Consider the following 18,938-nt stretch of genomic DNA (forward strand, 5'->3'; position numbering starts at 1 on the left):
AGAAAAAGAAACGGGCCGCGAACCGCAGTATCATGCTGGCCAAGAAGATCATCATTAAGGATGGAGGCACGGTGAGCTGGGTACCGCACCGGGGAGCGTCTCTCGGGCCCCCCATCCAGCCTCTTTCTGCCCCAGTTCTGCCGCCTCTGGCCGCTCCTGAATGCCCCCGCCTCCCCACCCCATCCGCGGCGATGGTGTCTCGGGCCCCGGGCCTCGGCTTCGGGATCCGTCCTCTCCGGCCCGGCCTGCGGCCTCCGGGGCCCGTGCGCCGGGAGGCGCCGCTGGCCTCTCCCGCACCTGCCGCCCGCCCTCCGGCAGCCCCTGGAGGCCTGAGGCTTTGAGCCCCACGTGCGCCTCCGCTGCTGGGAGCAATTGACGCGAGGTCCTCCCGCCCACCCACCGAGCCCCTCGCCTCCGCCACCAGGCCCCGCGAAGCCGTCGCCGCGCTTTCGAAGGGGCTGGGAGCAGTCTCTGCCCATCCATATGCTACTAACTGGGTGGCATCTGGCGCGGCGACCGCGCTGGGACACGTAGTGCGATTAGCTTTCTTCTTACCCGTGGTTCTGGGTTAGTGTCCTGCTCTTCTTAGCTGCTCTCAGAATGGTTCACACTGTTGGAAGGTGGGCTATCCTCTTCACTTTTCCGAGTCAGCAGCTTGACGGAGACACCTGGGCCTAGACTGAAATCTACACTTTTTCAAAAACAGTAATCACCCTGTTGTTTTAAAATTACCTTGTGTATTTTAAAATAAAAAATACCAAATGGAATCGATCATGGCCTGAGGATCAGAGGAAGACACTTGGAAAGGAAGACAGATTGAGGGCAAGAAAAAATTTTGCTTTTTAGAAATAGTTGTCATCACAATAAACTTTAGGCAGTGTGCTGTAGTTAACCAGCAGGGGACATAGGATTTTTAATTGAAAATAACTCGCATATACTTTTTTATGCTGTAATTTCTCCATTGCTACACTTTCTGGTCTTTGTTGCATTCTTCGATATCCGATTCTGAAATAGATAGGAAAGGTGAAATACGTGTGCAGAAATGGTTCCTTTTACTTCATGTTTATTTATATTTTGTTGGAGTCCTGATCAACTGCTGGCACAGTGCTAAATGTGTAAATAGGCTGCCACTGAGGATTTGCTAAATTTATTTGAAATAATTTTTTTTTCTTTTGACATTTCAGAACATGGCCCAGTCAATATGCTAAAATTTAGAAAGCTAGAGACATATAAAACAATTTCAAAATATACTCTTAGTTAACTGTCATATTTCTTAAATGTCGTAGATTTGACATTTGAGTGAAAGAAGAAACTTCAATATTCAAGTCCTAAGATCTTTTTGCTATACTTGTTTAATTCTAAAACATTTGATTAAATCATGTATGGATAGTTCTGGCTCTTGACCAAGTTGGTAGGAACTACTATGTGGAGAGAAATAGCTTGAAAGAATACTGGTTTCCTTTGTCAACTCTAAGGACTTGATATTATAAATTCTTCATAAAATCTACAAAAAACAAGTAACAAAAGGTTGTATTTTATAAAAGCAAATGCTATTTTAAGATCAGTATTCTTTGCAAAAGATAAAAATAAAACAATTCAAGAAACACACCTTTTTCCTTATAATAAAGTTCAGTTTTGTTATCTCTCTTTGGAGTTTTGATTCACTTGATAGCAGATGCTTTCATTGCAGATCCTTCGAAATTTGGAAGAAATTATTTTTGTCCTTTTTTTATCTTGTTATTTATTGAAGTTGTAGTGCATTCATAGCTTGCTTTTGGGCACAAAATAAGATTTTTACTCCAGCAATGTTTTCAAGGGGGCACACAGAGTAAATGAAAACTTTTCTGGAGGGCTTTGGGCATGGGGGTATTGTCATTTATCATCTTGATACGCTATTTTCACTTTCTGTTCTAAGTGCACTGGACACTCCTTTAGAATAGGGGCTTTGTTTATGCATCTTTGATTCCTGCAAGGCCTAGTATGTGAATTAAAGTGGTAAAAACATATTTAAAGTGAAAATGTGTATACCAGCACATTTCTAGATAATCTTTTATTGTAACTTTATTTATTCCTATATGTAATCAGGTGGTTTTTATTTCGATAAGTGTCAGGGTAATTTTTTGCAGCATTTGTATTTTAATCCATTCTAGCTATAAAGAACATAACTTTTAAAAGAATAACTTATAAAGTCATAGAAATGATTTTAAAATGGCATTTGCTTTCGACCTCTCTCCTTATAATTGGTCAAACTTACCACCACTGTGCACATTTTTTAAGAAAGGGAGTGAAATTGCCATTTGATAGTCTGTGTGTGTTTCACCAGTGGGTGAATTCATTCAAAGTCAGGTGTCTGAGGCTACATACAGTTCACGCTCTGAACAGTGTTTCACATCCCTGGCCAATGGTGCTGACCTGCGACTCCCTCCAGTTTTCTTCCTAGTGCTCGACAATGTTAATAAAATTATTTTGCTTTGTTGTTCTGCTAATGACACCTTTGTAATCCTGATCAGCCAGTTTTAATATTTATCAACAGAACTAGTTAGTTGTTAATGATTTGTCAAAAAGTTAGAACAGATTTACTAGTTTTTAACAGTTGCAGGAAATGAACCATTCTAAACAAACTTGGTTAACAATAAGTTAAAGTTTTCTTTTTCTTGAAATGCTGTTTCAGTGTTGTCTCTGAAGCCAGCATAAGCCTAACTAGTAGGTTGTCTGTTTGAGGAGTACACATTAGGGTAAATCATGTAAGGTGTGTGACTCTATATCAGGAGTTCTTAACTTGGATCTGCTCCCCTGAAGTTGTTTGCACAATTTTCTTTCACAATACATTTTTCTAGGGAGATTCCCAAAAGGGCTCATACTTCGCCGAAGTTTAGAAACAGTTGTTCAGTTTGAAAAGAACATAAGTATGTATGTAAAGAATAGTTTCATGAGTTAAATTTAGTAAATATTTAATCTTTTATGTACTATTTCACTGATGAAAGTACTGACATTGTTAATTTGCTTGCTGAAGAAATATGTAGAAATAATTTTTAATTAGTCTCAATGTATGTAATGTTTTGTTGATTTCTTATTCAGTGCAGATCATTTAGGACAGTTGAATTTAAAAGTACATTCTGACAGTTTAGAATACGTCCTATTGGGTTTTTTGTTTTTTAAGTGCTTAATTTTTTAAAAATGTATTTTTCAATTACAGTTGCCATACAATAATATTATGTTAGTTTCAGATGTGTACAGCATAGTGATTACACATTTACATACTTTACAAAGTGCTCACCCCAATAAGTCTGTACCCATCTGACACCTTACAGTTATTATAATATTATTAACTGTATTCCCTATGCTGTACTTAACATCCCCATGACTATAACTGGCAATTTGTACTTCTTATCCCTTTTCACCATTTTTACCCAATACCCCAACCCTCTTCTCACCTGGCAACAATGGAAATGTTCTCTGTATCTATGAGTTTGTTTCTGTTTTGTTTGTTCATTTATTTTCTTTTTTAGATTTCTCACATAAGCAAAATCATATGGTATTTTTCTTTCTCTGTCTGACTTATTTCACTTAGTATGATACCCCCTAGGTCTCTCCATGTTGTCAAAAAAATGGTAGGATTTCCTTTTTTATAGCTGAGTAATATTCCATTGTATACATGCACCACTTCTACTTTATCCAGTCATCTATCTATTGACAACTTACGTTGCTTCCATATCTTGGCTATTGTAAATAATGCTGCAGTGAACATAGGGGTGCATATAGCTTTCTGAATTAGTGTTTTAGATTTCTTTGGATAAATATTCAGAAGTGGAAATTCTGGGTCATATGGTAGTTCTAGTTTTACGTTTTTGAGGAATCTCCATACTGTTTTCTATATTGGCTGAACCAATTTGCAATCCCACCACCAGTGCCCAAGGGTTCCCTTTTCTCCACATTGTCGCCAACACTTGTTTGTTGATTTATTAATGATCAAAACCACATGAGATACCACCTCACACCATTGTGACAAGTGTGAGGTGATATCTCATTATGGTTTTAATTTGCATTTCTCTGATGATTAGGGACGTTGAGCATCTTTATATGTCTATTGGCCATCTGTATGTCCTCTTTAGAGAAATGTCTATTCAGGTCTTCTGCCCATTTTTAGTCAATATTAGTTTTTTTGCTGTTAAGTTGTATGAGTTCCTTATATGTTTTGGATATTAACCCTTTATCAGATGTATCATTGGCAAATATCTTCTCTCATTCAGTAGGTTGTCTTTTCGTTTTGTTGATAGTTTCCTTTGCTGTGCAAAAAATTTTTAGTGTGATGTAGTCCCCAGTTTTGTTGTTAAATTATTGCCATGTTATTACCAGATTGTTTATAAGCATTACTGTTAGAGGCTAAGAGCTGAAGAATTACATTTGTATCATCAAATGTAGAATTTCCCTTATGATTTTTTGTTTGCTTTTTAAATATAATCTTTATTGCTTTGTGAATACAGTTGTCTGACAAAGTAAAAATGTACAATTTTTTCACAAGTGAATCGGAAAAATGACTTTAAAGGTTAGAGAACGAGGCATCTGGGAATTGCTTTGTTGGAAGTACCTGAACAAAGTAAAATTGATATTTCATTTGCAAAATGTCACCGTGAAACTTAACATTTACCCAACTATCCTGATAGAAATTGCTATTCTTTTACCTTGTGGGATATTTTTACAATTTGACTGTCTTTTCCAAATATATCTTTTCACATGTAGTACTGGTGGGCCACGGAGAAGACTTCTCCCATTGGTTGTACAACATGAAATATTGGAATATGCCCAGAGAAGCAGAACACCAGATTTTTATTTCTGGTATCTCTTATTTATGTGCTGTTAACTTTTTAAAAATCTGTTTTTATAGCCTCAAGGAATAGGTTCTCCTAGTGTTTATCATGCGGTTATCGTCATCTTTTTGGAGTTTTTTGCTTGGGGATTATTGACGGCACCCACATTGGTGGTAAGTAATCTTTTAACTTATTTATCACTAACTTTAAAACCTCTTTCTCTGCAGTTTCGGAGGGAAAGACAGCTCTTTTTAATATCCATGGTTAATTCTCCCACTAATATTTTTGACCCTTCAGTACTGTATTGTACTGCTTTAGTTGTCGAATTTTTCAACCTTTACTTCTCTCCTACTTTTGTGGGGGTGGTGCCAGACAGGTGTGATTCTCCAGGTGAACACTGGACGTGTTTAAACAGGGTCTCAGCCACCTCTCTGTTTGGATCTGGATGAAAGTATTCTTACTGACAGGCTTAGGAGAGATGATATCTCTGACCTGAATCAGTCAGCATTATTATTTTGAGATTCATTCATATAGTTGCATTTTCCAGATACAAATATCTTTTAGTTTAAGCCAAGGATCTAGAGATAACCATGTAGCAGGTGATTCTTTTCATAGGCCTAAGTTGATTTTACCCAAATTCCCAGGTTTGGAACCTTAGAATAGACCTCACTGCCAGCTTGACAACTCAGGTGCCTAGTTAGTTGTCTCCTATTAAAGGGGATTAGAACGAAGGGAGGAGTAATGGCAGAAGTCTTTATCTTAAAAGATGTGATTAAAATAAACATACAGCTACCAAATCCCAGAAGAACAGACTTTTAAAGCAATGTACTTTCTTATGTTTTCATAAGTTTGTTGTTGCATAGAAAAGGTTTTTACAAAAAGCTTGTTTATAAATGGAGTGATCATATAAGTAGATTGTACTAGTCTAAGAAAATTTATATTCCATATTTTTGGCATATTTATTATATGGATACATGATCCTTAACATGTATCTACATGAAATATGGATGTCTAACAGTTATTCTGAGTATATGAATTCGTGAGTATTGCTAAAAGAAGATTCAGAAGAAAAATCTCAAATAAATACAGTTCCTTTTGTAATAAACATTGTATTGCAAGTTAGAATAGTTTCGTGAATAATAACATTTCTCTGACATGTAATTATAAGAATGCTCATTTGAGTATGTTTTGATTGGGATCCTTTCCTCTTTAGAAGGAAACAGCTCATTTACTTGTAATGGCTCATCAGTTTTACATAAATAGATTTTTAAAATAAATGAAAGTGGGCTTTTTGAAGGTGTTTTTTTTTTAGTTTAATAATTTCTGATAGGAATCTTTCAAACATTAATGTTCACATTTTCTAACTTTATAAACCAAGTACTCTGATTTGGAACTTCATCAGATGATGCAAGTTCATTATGACATTTGCAGCTTCATTATATCGCAATAACGATGTTAAGAGCTACAGAGATGCCATCATAACTGTGTGGTCTCACACCTTTATATTAGCTTTCCTCATGTTCCATTGTGCTTGTTTATAATCTAATACCAATGTAACACATAAATACGTTTCGCGGGTCATCAGTCCTGTGGTTTAAAGTACTTGAGCTTTGTAATAGTAAACAGTCCACATACATTTATATTATGATGGGCCCAGGCACAGTCCTAAGCACTTTACATACATTATCACTTTTAATCCTCGGAACCACCTTTGAGTAGGGTATTAGAAATGTAGTACAGATGAGAAAATTAAGATTTAGAAGAGTTAAGCAACTTGCTTGCTACTTTCATAGTAAACAGTAGCGTTGGTATTTGAACCTATGCCTGCTTTGTCCCAGTGCTCAATCTTGGGAATGCTTGTTGTAAGTGGTTCCATATGTTAGGTTGTTGAGGTTACGGGCAGCCCAGCCACTAGCTTAGTAGAGAGATTTAAATTTTGTGTAAACTTAGCAAGCCATCAAAAAAGCTTTTTGTGATGTTTCCATAATTTGTCATCGGGATTTGATGTATGTATAGCCATTTTTAAGATTTGCTGCCGGTTTATATTTTTTAGATATGCCAACTTTTTGTCTAACTTTAGTATTGGTTTTTTCCTAACCAGACAAAGGGAGACTGTCTTCTTTAAGAACAATGAAGAAATTCAGTTAATTAGATATAAAGGCTTGTTTATTAGTTCATTTTTCATAGATATGGGAAAACTAACTTTGTGCTTAGTCTTAATTATTTTCGTTAATTAAAGGACAGCAGCCTTCCTTTTTTCTTTTTTTTTTAAAAACTTTAAAAAATACCAAATTGAATTCTGGTCAGGAAAATGGAAGGCGCTAAAAAAATTAATGAATTTTTTTGCCAGCATGACTACATTTCTTAGAATAATTGCTATAACATTATTGCCAGTTATTTGATTTATAGCAAGACTTCCCATGGTTGTTATAAGTTACTCTTAATTCCTGTTCGTTCTTTATACTTGAATTTTAAAATGGCAAATGATGAGTTATTACCAAGGAGAGTTGTCTCTAATATTATCTTAATTGTTTACCTTTTCCACTTGATTATATTTTTTTAATTCAAGCATCCTCTCAGGAAAAAAAGTTTACATATGAATATTAAGTCCAGAATTTCATTTTTGTAGTTATATCTCATCTGTAATATATACATGTCTTAAAATAATTAGTGTTTTTTGGTTCTACATTTATCTCTTGTGTGATGGGGAAACTTTGGGGGATGGGGACAGAGACCTAGGCAAAACGAGCATTGAGTTGTAGAGATTAGGTTGTATCTGAATGCTGAGATTTGTTATGCTCTAGGTACTTTGAGGTGCTTTGGCCTTCGTGCATTGGAACAGCAAGAATCTGAAATACCACTAAGGAAAATTGTACATGGGAATACTTGTATAAACTTGTATTTATACATTCTCTGTATATAATACGTAATGCTTTTTTTTTTTATAGCTAGAGACACAGTGTATGCCTGTTGTAAACATTAAGCAATATGGAAATGTGTGAGGACAGGAAAGTTCTGCAGTCCTGCTCACCCCTCCAAGCCACCAGGAGCAGTCTGATAAGAGCTCTTGGCTTCAGGGTAGGCTTTACCTTCCCCATTAGGAGTGATTTTGCCAACCAGAGATGAACATTTTCAGCAGTTAGAATGTGCTATTAATTCAGTGTTTTTTTGTTTTTGTTTTTGTTTTTTAAACCAGAGGTAAATATCAGTGATAGCTGGGGAGTTTTTCCAAAACACCTAAGCCTTTCAACCAATCCATTTAGCTGAAATCAGAATCTTCAAGGGCGAGGCTCAGGCATGTGTATTTTTTACAAGTGATTCTCATACATCTAGCGCATATCACTGATTCTCTCATATATCTAGTATATATCACTAAGGACTAACATATAATTCAATGTGGGCTTTTTAAAAAGGTTTAGCTCATTTTGAGGCTTTTAACTTACAGATTTTAGTTGTTGACTTTGTTGGCAATCTTATTTTCAACCCTCATGTTGGGGTATGCTGAAAGGGTGGGCTTTGGGGTAGAAGAAAGCACCAAATTATAACACTTTGCTATAAGTTTCTAAAAGTCTGTTCACCTTTAAACATTCTGTTTCTGTCTTACATGTTTTGAACCCGATTATAAATGGTGCTTGATAGAGAGTCACAGCGTAGCATTTGTTTTAAAAGGGTAAATGAGGATGAAGATATAATTCACTTAATTTGTATTTTAAGTCTCTCACCATACATAACTTTCAAAATGTATAGTTTAAGTTTCAACATTTTAAATTTCAGAGATATTTTTTGAATTCATTTAACAGATAACCAATCTTAAGACACATTAATTATATTAAAGGTTCAGTTTTAGATTTATGATAGCCTTAGTTTTAAAAATGTGAAGTTAAAAACACTTTTTTTTTTTTTTTTTACTGTATGTGTTTGTAATTATCTGCTTTAAGCTGATATTGCTTATAGAATCCTGTGTTCCATGTGGAAGACCTGCCCAGGGAAGGATAGTGGAGTCTTCACCAACCAAGAGATTTACGTTAACTACAGAGAAGAATTTTATACTGACAAATATTTTGAAGGACTGAAGTCTAACACTTTGAGAGGCTGAATTTATGACATAGGTCTAAGGATCTATAATGCTAAGAAGTGACTTTTTTGACAAATGTATGGTTCTGGAAATACTAAACCAGTGTTCGATCATTCGAGCTGCTAAATGCGTGGTCCAAGTTGTGGAGCACAGACCCTGCTCTCATATCCGCCTGCATCTCTTCTGTGTAAATGGATTAGCATCTTTTGCCACAGAGATGTTCCTGAGGCAGTTAATATTTTAAGGACTATTTATTTTACTCTCAGATTTTTTAAAGTTATTAAAACATTTCATTTCTGATTTTTTAAATGTTTATATGTGAGTTAATTTTTATGAAATTTCTAGCTATTGGCAGGAGAGTAACTGAAAAAGAGAGCATTCTAATCCTTCCAAAGGTTTTTCTTGTAAGATGTCAGAAAGTTTCCTTAGCATAGCTTTTCTTCTTAAGATTTCCCCACTTTTCTTATTCCCCACATTGCCATTCTCTATTGTCTTTATTGAGAGACAGTATAGTATAATGAAAGAAGCATTTGCTTTTAAGACAGGCAAAAACTCAGTTGCCTCATCTGTAAAGTGGTAATGTTATTTAATTTACAATGTTAAGATTAAATAAAAGAGTATATATAAAGCCTCTGACATGTAGGCTGTAAATAGTAGCTGCTGCTTTTAATTTTTTCAGTTTATCTTTCCTCTGGTTGCTTTTTAAACCAAAGATTTCCAGTGGTTCAGTTGCTACCTAGCAGACAAATAGTTGCTATGTGGTTTGAGACCAGGCTGTGAAAAGGATAGAATAGCTAGTTATACATTTTCATAATTTGAGATTTTTTTCCTTTATAGAATCTTAGATCTACTTTTTGGCAGTTAACGTTTCCCTATTTATTCTCTCCTATCTTAGATAATTTAAACGTATCTGTAAAGGAGTTATAAGTCAGTCATTTATATGTAGGAAGCAGAATAGTATAGTGATTAAAAGCATGGACTTTCAAGCCGGACTTCTGTGTTCAATTTCAGTTTTGCCTTTTACTGTGTAATCTTGGACAAGACATTTGACCATTGTGTATCAGTTTTCTAGGAGAGTTGTCGTAAGGGATTAAAGGAGATAATATATGTAAAGTGCTCAATTTAATGCCTTGGGACATAGTAAATGCCATATAAATGTTTGGTTCGTTACTCATGCATAGTCATACAAGTCTGAAAATTTATCTGAAATAAAATTAGATTTTATTATGAAGGGATGTTTTAAAATATAAATGTCGATGTTTTACTAAGACTAAAATGCAGCATGAGATTTTTATTTTGTTTTTATTCTTTAGGTATTACATGAAACCTTCCCTAAACATACATTTCTGATGAATGGCCTAATTCAAGGAGTAAAGGTAGGATCAGTCATGTATACATACATATATGGATTTCTGTGTATAATTCTGCCAGTATATTTAGTTAATTGACCAATCAACTAAGTGTTAAATTTTACAATTATAGTATATCTTGGGGGATTACTTAACACTTTTAAACTAACTGGGTTTTAAAATATAATTTGACTCAAATATAGTCAGCTATGTATAATGATAAACCATGTCATAACAGATTTCCCCTGTGTTTTATGTGTTGGCATTTTTATTCCAGAGATCTGAATGCTTTTGTAAACTAAAAACAAGAATATAAATTGAAGAGAAAAAGAACTATTTTAAAAATGCATAAATGTAAAAACTGTATCAGTATGATAGAATCTTGATTATTTTACATGTTCTTTCTTCTTGAATTCATTTGACCAACAAATTTTATAAACAGATAGACTATGGATATAAAAGCAAATAACATGATTTTTTCCCCCTAGAAATGCTAATAAGGAGTTATAGTGATTGAAAATCCATTAGAACATTTCATATTTAATACACAACCAGAGCCCTGCAGATAATTCTAGACAGTCATGGGAAAATTTTAAATTATATATAGAAAAGAAATAAGTTGTTTATCTAAAGTTTAATGGTATACTTATATTAGTAATAAACTTGTTTTACAGTTCTTCTCTCGTAGTAAAATGAGTTACACTTGCCTCATCAGAATACATAGTTTACATTTTTTTCATTTACCTTTTTTTAGGGTTTGTTGTCATTCCTCAGTGCCCCGCTTATTGGTGCTCTTTCTGATGTTTGGGGCCGAAAATCCTTCTTGCTGCTAACAGTATTTTTCACATGTGCCCCAATTCCTTTAATGAAGATCAGCCCATGGTATGTGCGTACTCAGATTATAGCAACTAAATATACTTTCTGTTTGTTGTTTTCTGGATATTCCCTTATTTATTTCACTTTTTGACCATTCTATCTATATAAGCTTTAATTTTATTCTTTTATTATTTATTCTTTGACACAGATAAGAGAGCCCTTAAAAATGTAGTAGTAATAGTTCATGAGGTTTTTAGCACTAGATGTTAAAATAAGAAGCTTATAGACAACTGGCTAGCCTGCTTTTGGATTTCACAGCCCAAATTTCAAAATAATATTTTGTGGATTGGATAGGGTTGCTAATTTTTGTTAAGTAGAATGCTAAAAACACAAAGTTTAGCATCATTATCTGTATTAATTAGGAATAGATTTTGTTATATATCAGTAAAGCTCAAAATAACAGTTGCTTAAAATTAAGGAAACTTATTTCTCTCTCTTCATTTAAGAGAAGTCTGGACTTGTGCAGTCCAGAGCTGGTATGGCAGCTCCTGGGAACCAGTCTCTCTTTCTGTCTGTGCTCTGCCGTCCTCCACTATCACTTCACTATCCAAGGTGGCTACTTGAGTTCTAGCTCGTGTCTCACACTTCAAGCAGCAGGGTGGAAAGACTGGCTAAGAAGAGCACGTCACTTTCCTTAAAAGTAAACTACAGTATTCCTACCCAGCCTCTGCTTGCATCTGGTTGGGCAGATTTCAGACATATGCTACTCCTAATTACATGATGCTGGGCTCATTGCCACCCCGATTAACACTGAGGAGGAAGGGAGGGAAAGCTCACAAAGAGAATGATTTTCCCAAGGTAATTGAGCCCAAATGAGTTGTAGATTCATTCATTCTTTGACTAATGTTCTATTCCACTGATTACTAACGTTAGTTAATTCTACATCATAGATGGGCTGTATGTCAGTGGTGTATCTGGAAAGGCCAAGGGTATATGTGGGGCAGGACCGTCCTCTCATAGGTGAGATACAACTCTGAAGACCAAACCCTTGTTGAATGCTAATGACACAAGTGAAATATTACCAAATGAACCTAGGAAATGAACAAAAAACTTGTTGTGGAAAGCAGTGTGTTAGAAAAATGTAGTAAGCAAAACGTCCTGGTGGAATGATATTTTGAAAGTTCAAATGATTACACATGATTTTAAAAACATCAGCATTATAATAGAAACTTATTCTCAGCCAGATATTTTGGAATCATGTATAGCAAAATGTAGTTTGCTTTTTAAAATATCTTTTGTTCACTCTTTATAGTAACTATTCTCAGTTTTATTTATGAACATTGCCATACAGGTTTCTTCCATGTGAAAAGTTATTTGTTTTGCCAATGTTTAAAGAGCTAAAGATAACTTATGGAAAAACATCTAGTTTCTATAAATAGGCTCAAAATAAGTTTAGAGTAACTTGTTCTTTGGTTTTATGTACTGAATTTTGTTTTTTTGGGTTAGTATTGTGGGAAATGGGCAATTGAATTATAATAGACTTCAGTTTGTTGCTATTTTTAGTAGAAACAACAAAGCCACTTAAAAATTCAGCAGTTTGGTAAAAGATTGACCTGAATACAGTATCTAATTTAAAGTATTCCTGCATAGTAGCTGAGTTGATATTGAAGGGCCACTCCTCGCCCTATGTTTTCATAAAATCTGTGGCTTCTGATTTATAGAAGAATGGATCCATGTAAGCTGTTGACTGAAATTAGCTCTTCTTACTCTCATTCGCTTTTAGAAATGAAGGAAGGTTCAGGTAATGGTAGTTGTTCTAATCATTTCTTGTCAATTATCTTTCAATCCTAGGTGGTACTTTGCTGTTATTTCTGTTTCTGGGGTTTTTGCAGTGACTTTCTCTGTGGTATTTGCATATGTAGCAGATATAACCCAAGAACATGAAAGAAGTATGGCTTATGGACTGGTATGTGTGTATATTTTATACCCTTGTATCTGCTGAAAAAACACCTTGTTTTTTAATTATCTCATTATACAAGGACTGCAAGCCTTTACATTACAAATTTTTTGGCCTAAAATACATTTCATAATAAAATCATCCCATTAGACTACATTAAACAGTTTTTTCAGTACAAAGCCAATTAAGTTTTGATAATTTTATTCAGTAGAATATTTTTACATTGTAGAAGTTCTTTTTAACAGAATACTAAAACTGAGAAATTATTTAATATATCATGAGTTTAAAAATTACTGATATTTAATGGTAATCTAAAATATAATAGGCTAACATCTAGCTCTGAGATCAGCAAACCTTTTCTGTGGCTTTGTGAGCCACATATCATATCTCTTTATATTATTGTATGTGTATGTTTACATCTCTTAAAATGTAAGAAACATTTTTTTTGCTAGATTAGGCCTATAGACTATTGTTTATCTATCTCTGGACACTGTTTTGGTTAACTAAATAATTAATGACAGTGTAGTCTGTTGTCTTACCAAACCTAGGAATAAAATAATTACCACAATAATATACAGATAGCTAGAAGTAGGACTGTGATGAGTTTCAGCAAATAAGAGACAATCTTCTTTTGATAAATAAGGACTGAATATTGTGTTAGGCTGAATCTTAGTTTTATGAGAGACTCATTGATTGAAAGGACACTGTAACAAGAATTATGGAATTGAAAGATTTTAGGGAGAAATACCTATAGTGAGAAATTTACAAAAGAACTAACGATTTCAGTTGTAAACTTAGAACATTTAATGATAAGAAGTCAATGATAGAATTTTTTAATAGCTTTATTGAGATATAATTTACATACGACAAAATTCATCTATTTAATGTGTGTGGTTCAACGAATTTTAATAAACTTATATAGTTGTGCAATCATGACCACAGTCCAAAAACAAAATCCAGTTTTTGCTTTTGCTGAAGTAATTTACTTTGTCATAGCCTAATCTTTGAAATTAATAATTTTCAACCTGGGGGCTTTATGTAATATTAGAGGCATATTCTAGTAAATCACACATAAATCTTCTAGAAATAGAACATTTCTAGAATGGATGCAGATAAAAAGGGGGACAGTTATTGTGGTCCTCTTTCTGTCTGACCAGAAAGAAATGACTGTCAGATGAGGAGAATCAGGGGGAAGGGACACGACATGAAACACCTGCTCTCTGATCGGATCTTTGCTCACTACCTCACACTTGTGATCTCTGAACATTTCTGGGTACCTTACTGACCCTCACAGTGAGACCTATTGCTTCCTCCCCCACTCAAGTGCGAGAGCTCTGCGCATACCCAGATCTCTCTGAGACCACCGCCCACTGCATTTAATTTGTTAGGGCTGTCGTAACAAAATAGCACTATAATCTAGTTTTAGAACATTTCCATCAGTCCACAAAGTTCCCTGAGGCCCATCTGCCATCCATGCCCACTTCACCCCTGATCTCAGGCAGCCACCAATCTACTTTCTCTCTTTGTAGTTTTGCTTTTAATAGAAATTTCATATAAATGAAATAATATAAAACGTAGCCTTTTCTGTCTAGCTGGTTCATCCATGTTGATAAGTGTAGCAATAGTTTTATTGCTGTGTAGCATTCTGTTGTATGGGATAACTACATGTTGTTTATCAGTTCACCAGTTGATGGACGTTAGGGTTGATATTAAAGTTATTAGAATTTTATATACTTGTCAAATAACCGACCTTTGAAAATTGAATTGCTTGTCTTGATCAATATTAATAAACAACTAAAAATAAGTATTCCTATGACATTTAAATTCACCATCCAAAAATAAAAAATGGTGTAGAAACAGAATAAAAATAAAGCACAGGGCAGGGAACAGACACTCACGTACTTCCAACATTAATTTCTGTTGTCCTCTGAAGAGTAGTCTGTCTCTGTCTCATGTCATGTGCTGTCAGATCTGCTCATTTGCATGCCATTTTGTCCAGTGGGCCAGATATGTCTAGGATTAACAATTTTTTTCTACCTATGTCCTCTCTAGTCTGTCTCTTCACCAGACTTATATGGATTTCCTCAGTTTTAGGGACATCGTTAGAGATGTGTTGCCACCTAAACAGATGACCAGTTTTGTACCCAGACTCACCACTAATACTGATGAGTAGATGAACCTCAAAGTCATTAAGCTATATTTCAGTCAGCCTTAAATATGTGTCAGAGTAAATTAACATTCATTTAATTTTAATTTCAATACTGGGGCAAAATCACAGTGACATTGAATTTCTGTTGAGCATTGTGTTTTAGACTCCTTTCACAGAGCACTGAGGGACTAGCATGACTGGCAGTCACGGTGGGGACATTTGGACACTCCAGGCCCCTAGCCCTCCCTCAATGAAGCCAAGTTTTTGTTTACTTTTAAATTTGTTTTACCTGAGTTTGTCATTGGGGTTTATTTGAACTAAGGGCTCTAGCAAAGTTCAAAGCCATTGTCTTGGAGGCTATTACATATTTTTTAGTTAAGAATCTAATTCTTTTCCCTTCCTGAAGGAGGAGAGAGTATAAGGAAATGGCACAGGCAGAAGGGAGGGAAGAGGGTGCCGTGCAGCAGAAGGAGTCAGAGTGTCCTGACAGATGCTTTTTTTAACCTTAATTTGTTTCAGGTTTCAGCAACATTTGCTGCAAGTTTGGTAACAAGCCCTGCAATTGGAGCTTACCTTGGACGAGTGTATGGGGACAGCTTAGTGGTGGTCCTGGCTACGGCCATAGCTTTGCTAGATATCTGTTTTATCCTTGTTGCTGTGCCAGAGTCGTTGCCTGAGAAGATGCGGCCAGCATCATGGGGGGCACCCATTTCTTGGGAACAGGCTGACCCCTTTGCGGTAAGTTCATACATTTTCCTTCTCTTTGGCAAAAAAAAGTGAACACATGATTCAGTGCAACAGTGACATTCTGTCATGGATTTTTTTGGGGGGAACATCTTGATGGATTTTTTAAAAGTATTATCAGACGCTTTTGAAAATGTTTGGGGAGGTTGAAATAAAAAAAAAAGAAAAAGACAACTAGGTGTCTGTATGTACACTGCCAAAAGAATCTCTGCATAGTCTTAAGAGTACTTCAGTGTTTTGATATAAAGCCTTTTATCAATCTTCTTCTTGTTCTAGTCCTTAAAAAAAGTAGGCCAGGATTCCATAGTGCTGCTGATCTGCATTACGGTGTTTCTCTCCTACCTTCCGGAGGCGGGCCAATATTCCAGCTTTTTTTTATACCTCAGACAGGTAAATCCCATTCTTTCAAGGTGGACTCTTCTTTCATTGTCTAGTGCCATAACAAAACAACTTAAGTTTGAAAGAACTATGATCGCAGAGACCTTTAAAAATGATTACCAATTTATAAATAACAGCTCACTGAAATTAAGTTCCTATTTAGTGTGGCTGATGTTCCTTATGTATCTCTATTAAGACTTTTGGCTTAGGCAGAAAGATACAATTTTCCTTATCAAAGTATGTGGTTTGAGTTTTTCCTGGGTTGTTTATAGAGGTGATGGGATGCTTTCATCCATTTACCTGCTCCAGAAATTTCTTTGTGATTTAGAGCATATATTATTAAAGCATTTATTCACAATGAGAGCATTAGTTTTTTCTCTCCTTGACACTGATCTTATTAGGTAGAGATTAAACACTTGTTGAAAGCACAGAACGGTGTAATATTTATTTGTAAAATGGATTCCGAGTGCTTGATAGCTATCTCCAATTTAATAAATCTAAACCCCTAAGGGATGTAGATTTATTTAAGTAGGTCTTATTTTTAGCACGTTAACCCTTGTTATAATTTTGATTCTCAGTGAAAGCTAGAGTCTTTCTCTGAAGAATTCTTTGGTTATAAATGAGTTGCTTTGGGGAGGTGGGGTGGGACATTTAATGTTAATATACAAGTAGTTGCATAGTGTGGTATTTGCTGTGCTTTTTTTATTAATGTAACTTTTCCTGGAAACCTTTTTTTATTAATGTAACTTTTCCTGGAAACCTTCTAGATAATGAAATTTTCACCAGAAAGTGTTGCAGCATTCATAGCAGTCCTTGGCATTCTTTCCATTATCGCACAGGTGAGTTTCTTTTTGCTTAGAGTGATGTCATAGAGGGTGACCCTGGCTGGCCATCCAAATAGGGCCTGAAGTGATAAGCAAGTGATAGAATCTTGGTGGAGTCGCCAGTATCAAGATCTGTGGTTTATAGGTTCAGAAACTTAATCTTGTTAGGTAGCTAGTATTGATCAGATTTTTGGGACTGACACATTAATCAACTTATGTATAAACCATGAAGACAGTTTATTGATTTATACTTGGATGTACAGCTTTGTAAGTCAGAAATTTTGTATTAGTTCTGTTGTCTTATTATTTATTCATTCAACAAATATTTATTGAATACTGACCATGTGTCACTGGGGATAGAGCAGTGGAACTTAAGTCCCTGCTACTGTAGCGTTTACATTTTTGTGGAATAAGACAAAATTAATGAATGTCCATTTAAACATAGCAGACGTAATGAGAACTGTAAAGAAAAAAGGGATCAGGGGATGTAGATATCGACTGGGGGCTGTTCTTTTACCTGGGAGGGTTGGGAAGGTCTTGCCGAAACAAGAAAACATTTGAGCGGAGACTGAAAGGAATGAGGAACAAGACATGGGAGTATCTGAAGAGAATTCGAAGCAGCAGGAACAGAAATAAAACTCAAAGGAGACTGTACCTAGTACGTGTAAGAAACAGCCGGGGGACCAGGCCGGCTCTGGCGGATGAACAAGGGAGAGAGCATTAGGAGGAAGTCTGGGAAGCGGAGCAGGGCCAGGTCCTGTGGGGCCTTGCTGGGCATCTTGAGACTTGACAGGGAGCCATTGGAGGGTTTTGAGCGGAGGAATGACATGAAGGTGTGTATCGTGGAAGTGCAGATGGTAATCAGTGATTGATAAACAAGAATTTGGATTTTCTTAGGAGCTATTTCATCATGGCCTACAAACTCTCTTACGCAATAAATTCTTCTCCAGTGACCGGAATTTTTTCCCCAGTCTTTCTCTTTTCTGTGAAAAAGCCCCACCCATTCCTTGTTATTTGGCTTTGCATTTTCTAGACTCTGCAGATGATCTAGCTACGTTTTTCCCACCTTCAATCCAGTCTATTAGGCTCCAGCTTTCTTTCATTCTGCTCTTAAGAAAATGGAAGGTAGAGTTCATTTAATTGGACTCATGGATGTTTCACCATCTCTTAGTAGGACTTGTTCTGGAGATTTCATCATTTTTAAATTTAATAATAATTAATTTAAACTTACATCTCCCTCATGGCCCCACACATGCATAACCATGGCATTGAATATTAATACTATTTCTAATTTCAGTTTTTATCCTGAAAATCCTTGATCTAGAAAATCATTGCATTTATTCAATCCTAGCTAATTGACAAATGCTTTTCAACTTTTGAAGAAAATATATTGTCATCTTCATATTAGATTGCCTTTTTAAAAAAACACCTTTCTGAAGCATAACACAAAAGAAAATGTACAAGTAGTTAGAGCTTGATGTATTAAACTGACCTTGAATCCTGAGGTAAAGCCAACCTAGTCATGACGCATTAGCTTTTTCATACATTGCCAAGATTGGATTTGCTAATATTGTATTTCAGATTTAGGTGATGAGAACAGGCTAACATTCATTATAATGACATCAAGATTAATAGCTGAAAGGTCATAAGTTCCTTTTCCTACTTAATTGATCATGAAAGCTGTGGACACCTAATAAATTCAGGCAGTAACACTGTGGATGGTGCAAGTGATGAGCTGAAGATGCTTTAGAGGAAATTTTCCCTCTGCTCGGCAGATGGCACCTGGCACAAGGGGTACCAGAATCTGGAAGGGCAGCCGTGAATACGGGGCATAGGTG

General features: G+C 35.6%; 1 protein-coding gene across 1 annotated transcript in view; it reads left to right on the top strand.

The window, feature by feature from the left end:
• The window catches only part of MFSD14A (major facilitator superfamily domain containing 14A), a 30,090-nt gene that overhangs the window by 727 nt on the left and 10,425 nt on the right, over window positions 1-18,938 (top strand). Inside the window, exons 2-9 of the mRNA XM_025052290.1 lie at window positions 3-71; window positions 4,886-4,981; window positions 10,197-10,259; window positions 10,987-11,114; window positions 12,900-13,014; window positions 15,674-15,892; window positions 16,175-16,288; window positions 17,044-17,115. Of these exons, the coding sequence (XP_024908058.1) occupies window positions 3-71; window positions 4,886-4,981; window positions 10,197-10,259; window positions 10,987-11,114; window positions 12,900-13,014; window positions 15,674-15,892; window positions 16,175-16,288; window positions 17,044-17,115 (876 nt within the window). The remainder of the gene's footprint in view (window positions 1-2; window positions 72-4,885; window positions 4,982-10,196; window positions 10,260-10,986; window positions 11,115-12,899; window positions 13,015-15,673; window positions 15,893-16,174; window positions 16,289-17,043; window positions 17,116-18,938) is intronic.

The sequence above is a fragment of the Pteropus alecto genome, unplaced genomic scaffold (genome assembly GCF_000325575.1).
Source record: "Pteropus alecto unplaced genomic scaffold, ASM32557v1 scaffold106, whole genome shotgun sequence".
NCBI lineage: Eukaryota > Metazoa > Chordata > Mammalia > Chiroptera > Pteropodidae > Pteropus > Pteropus alecto.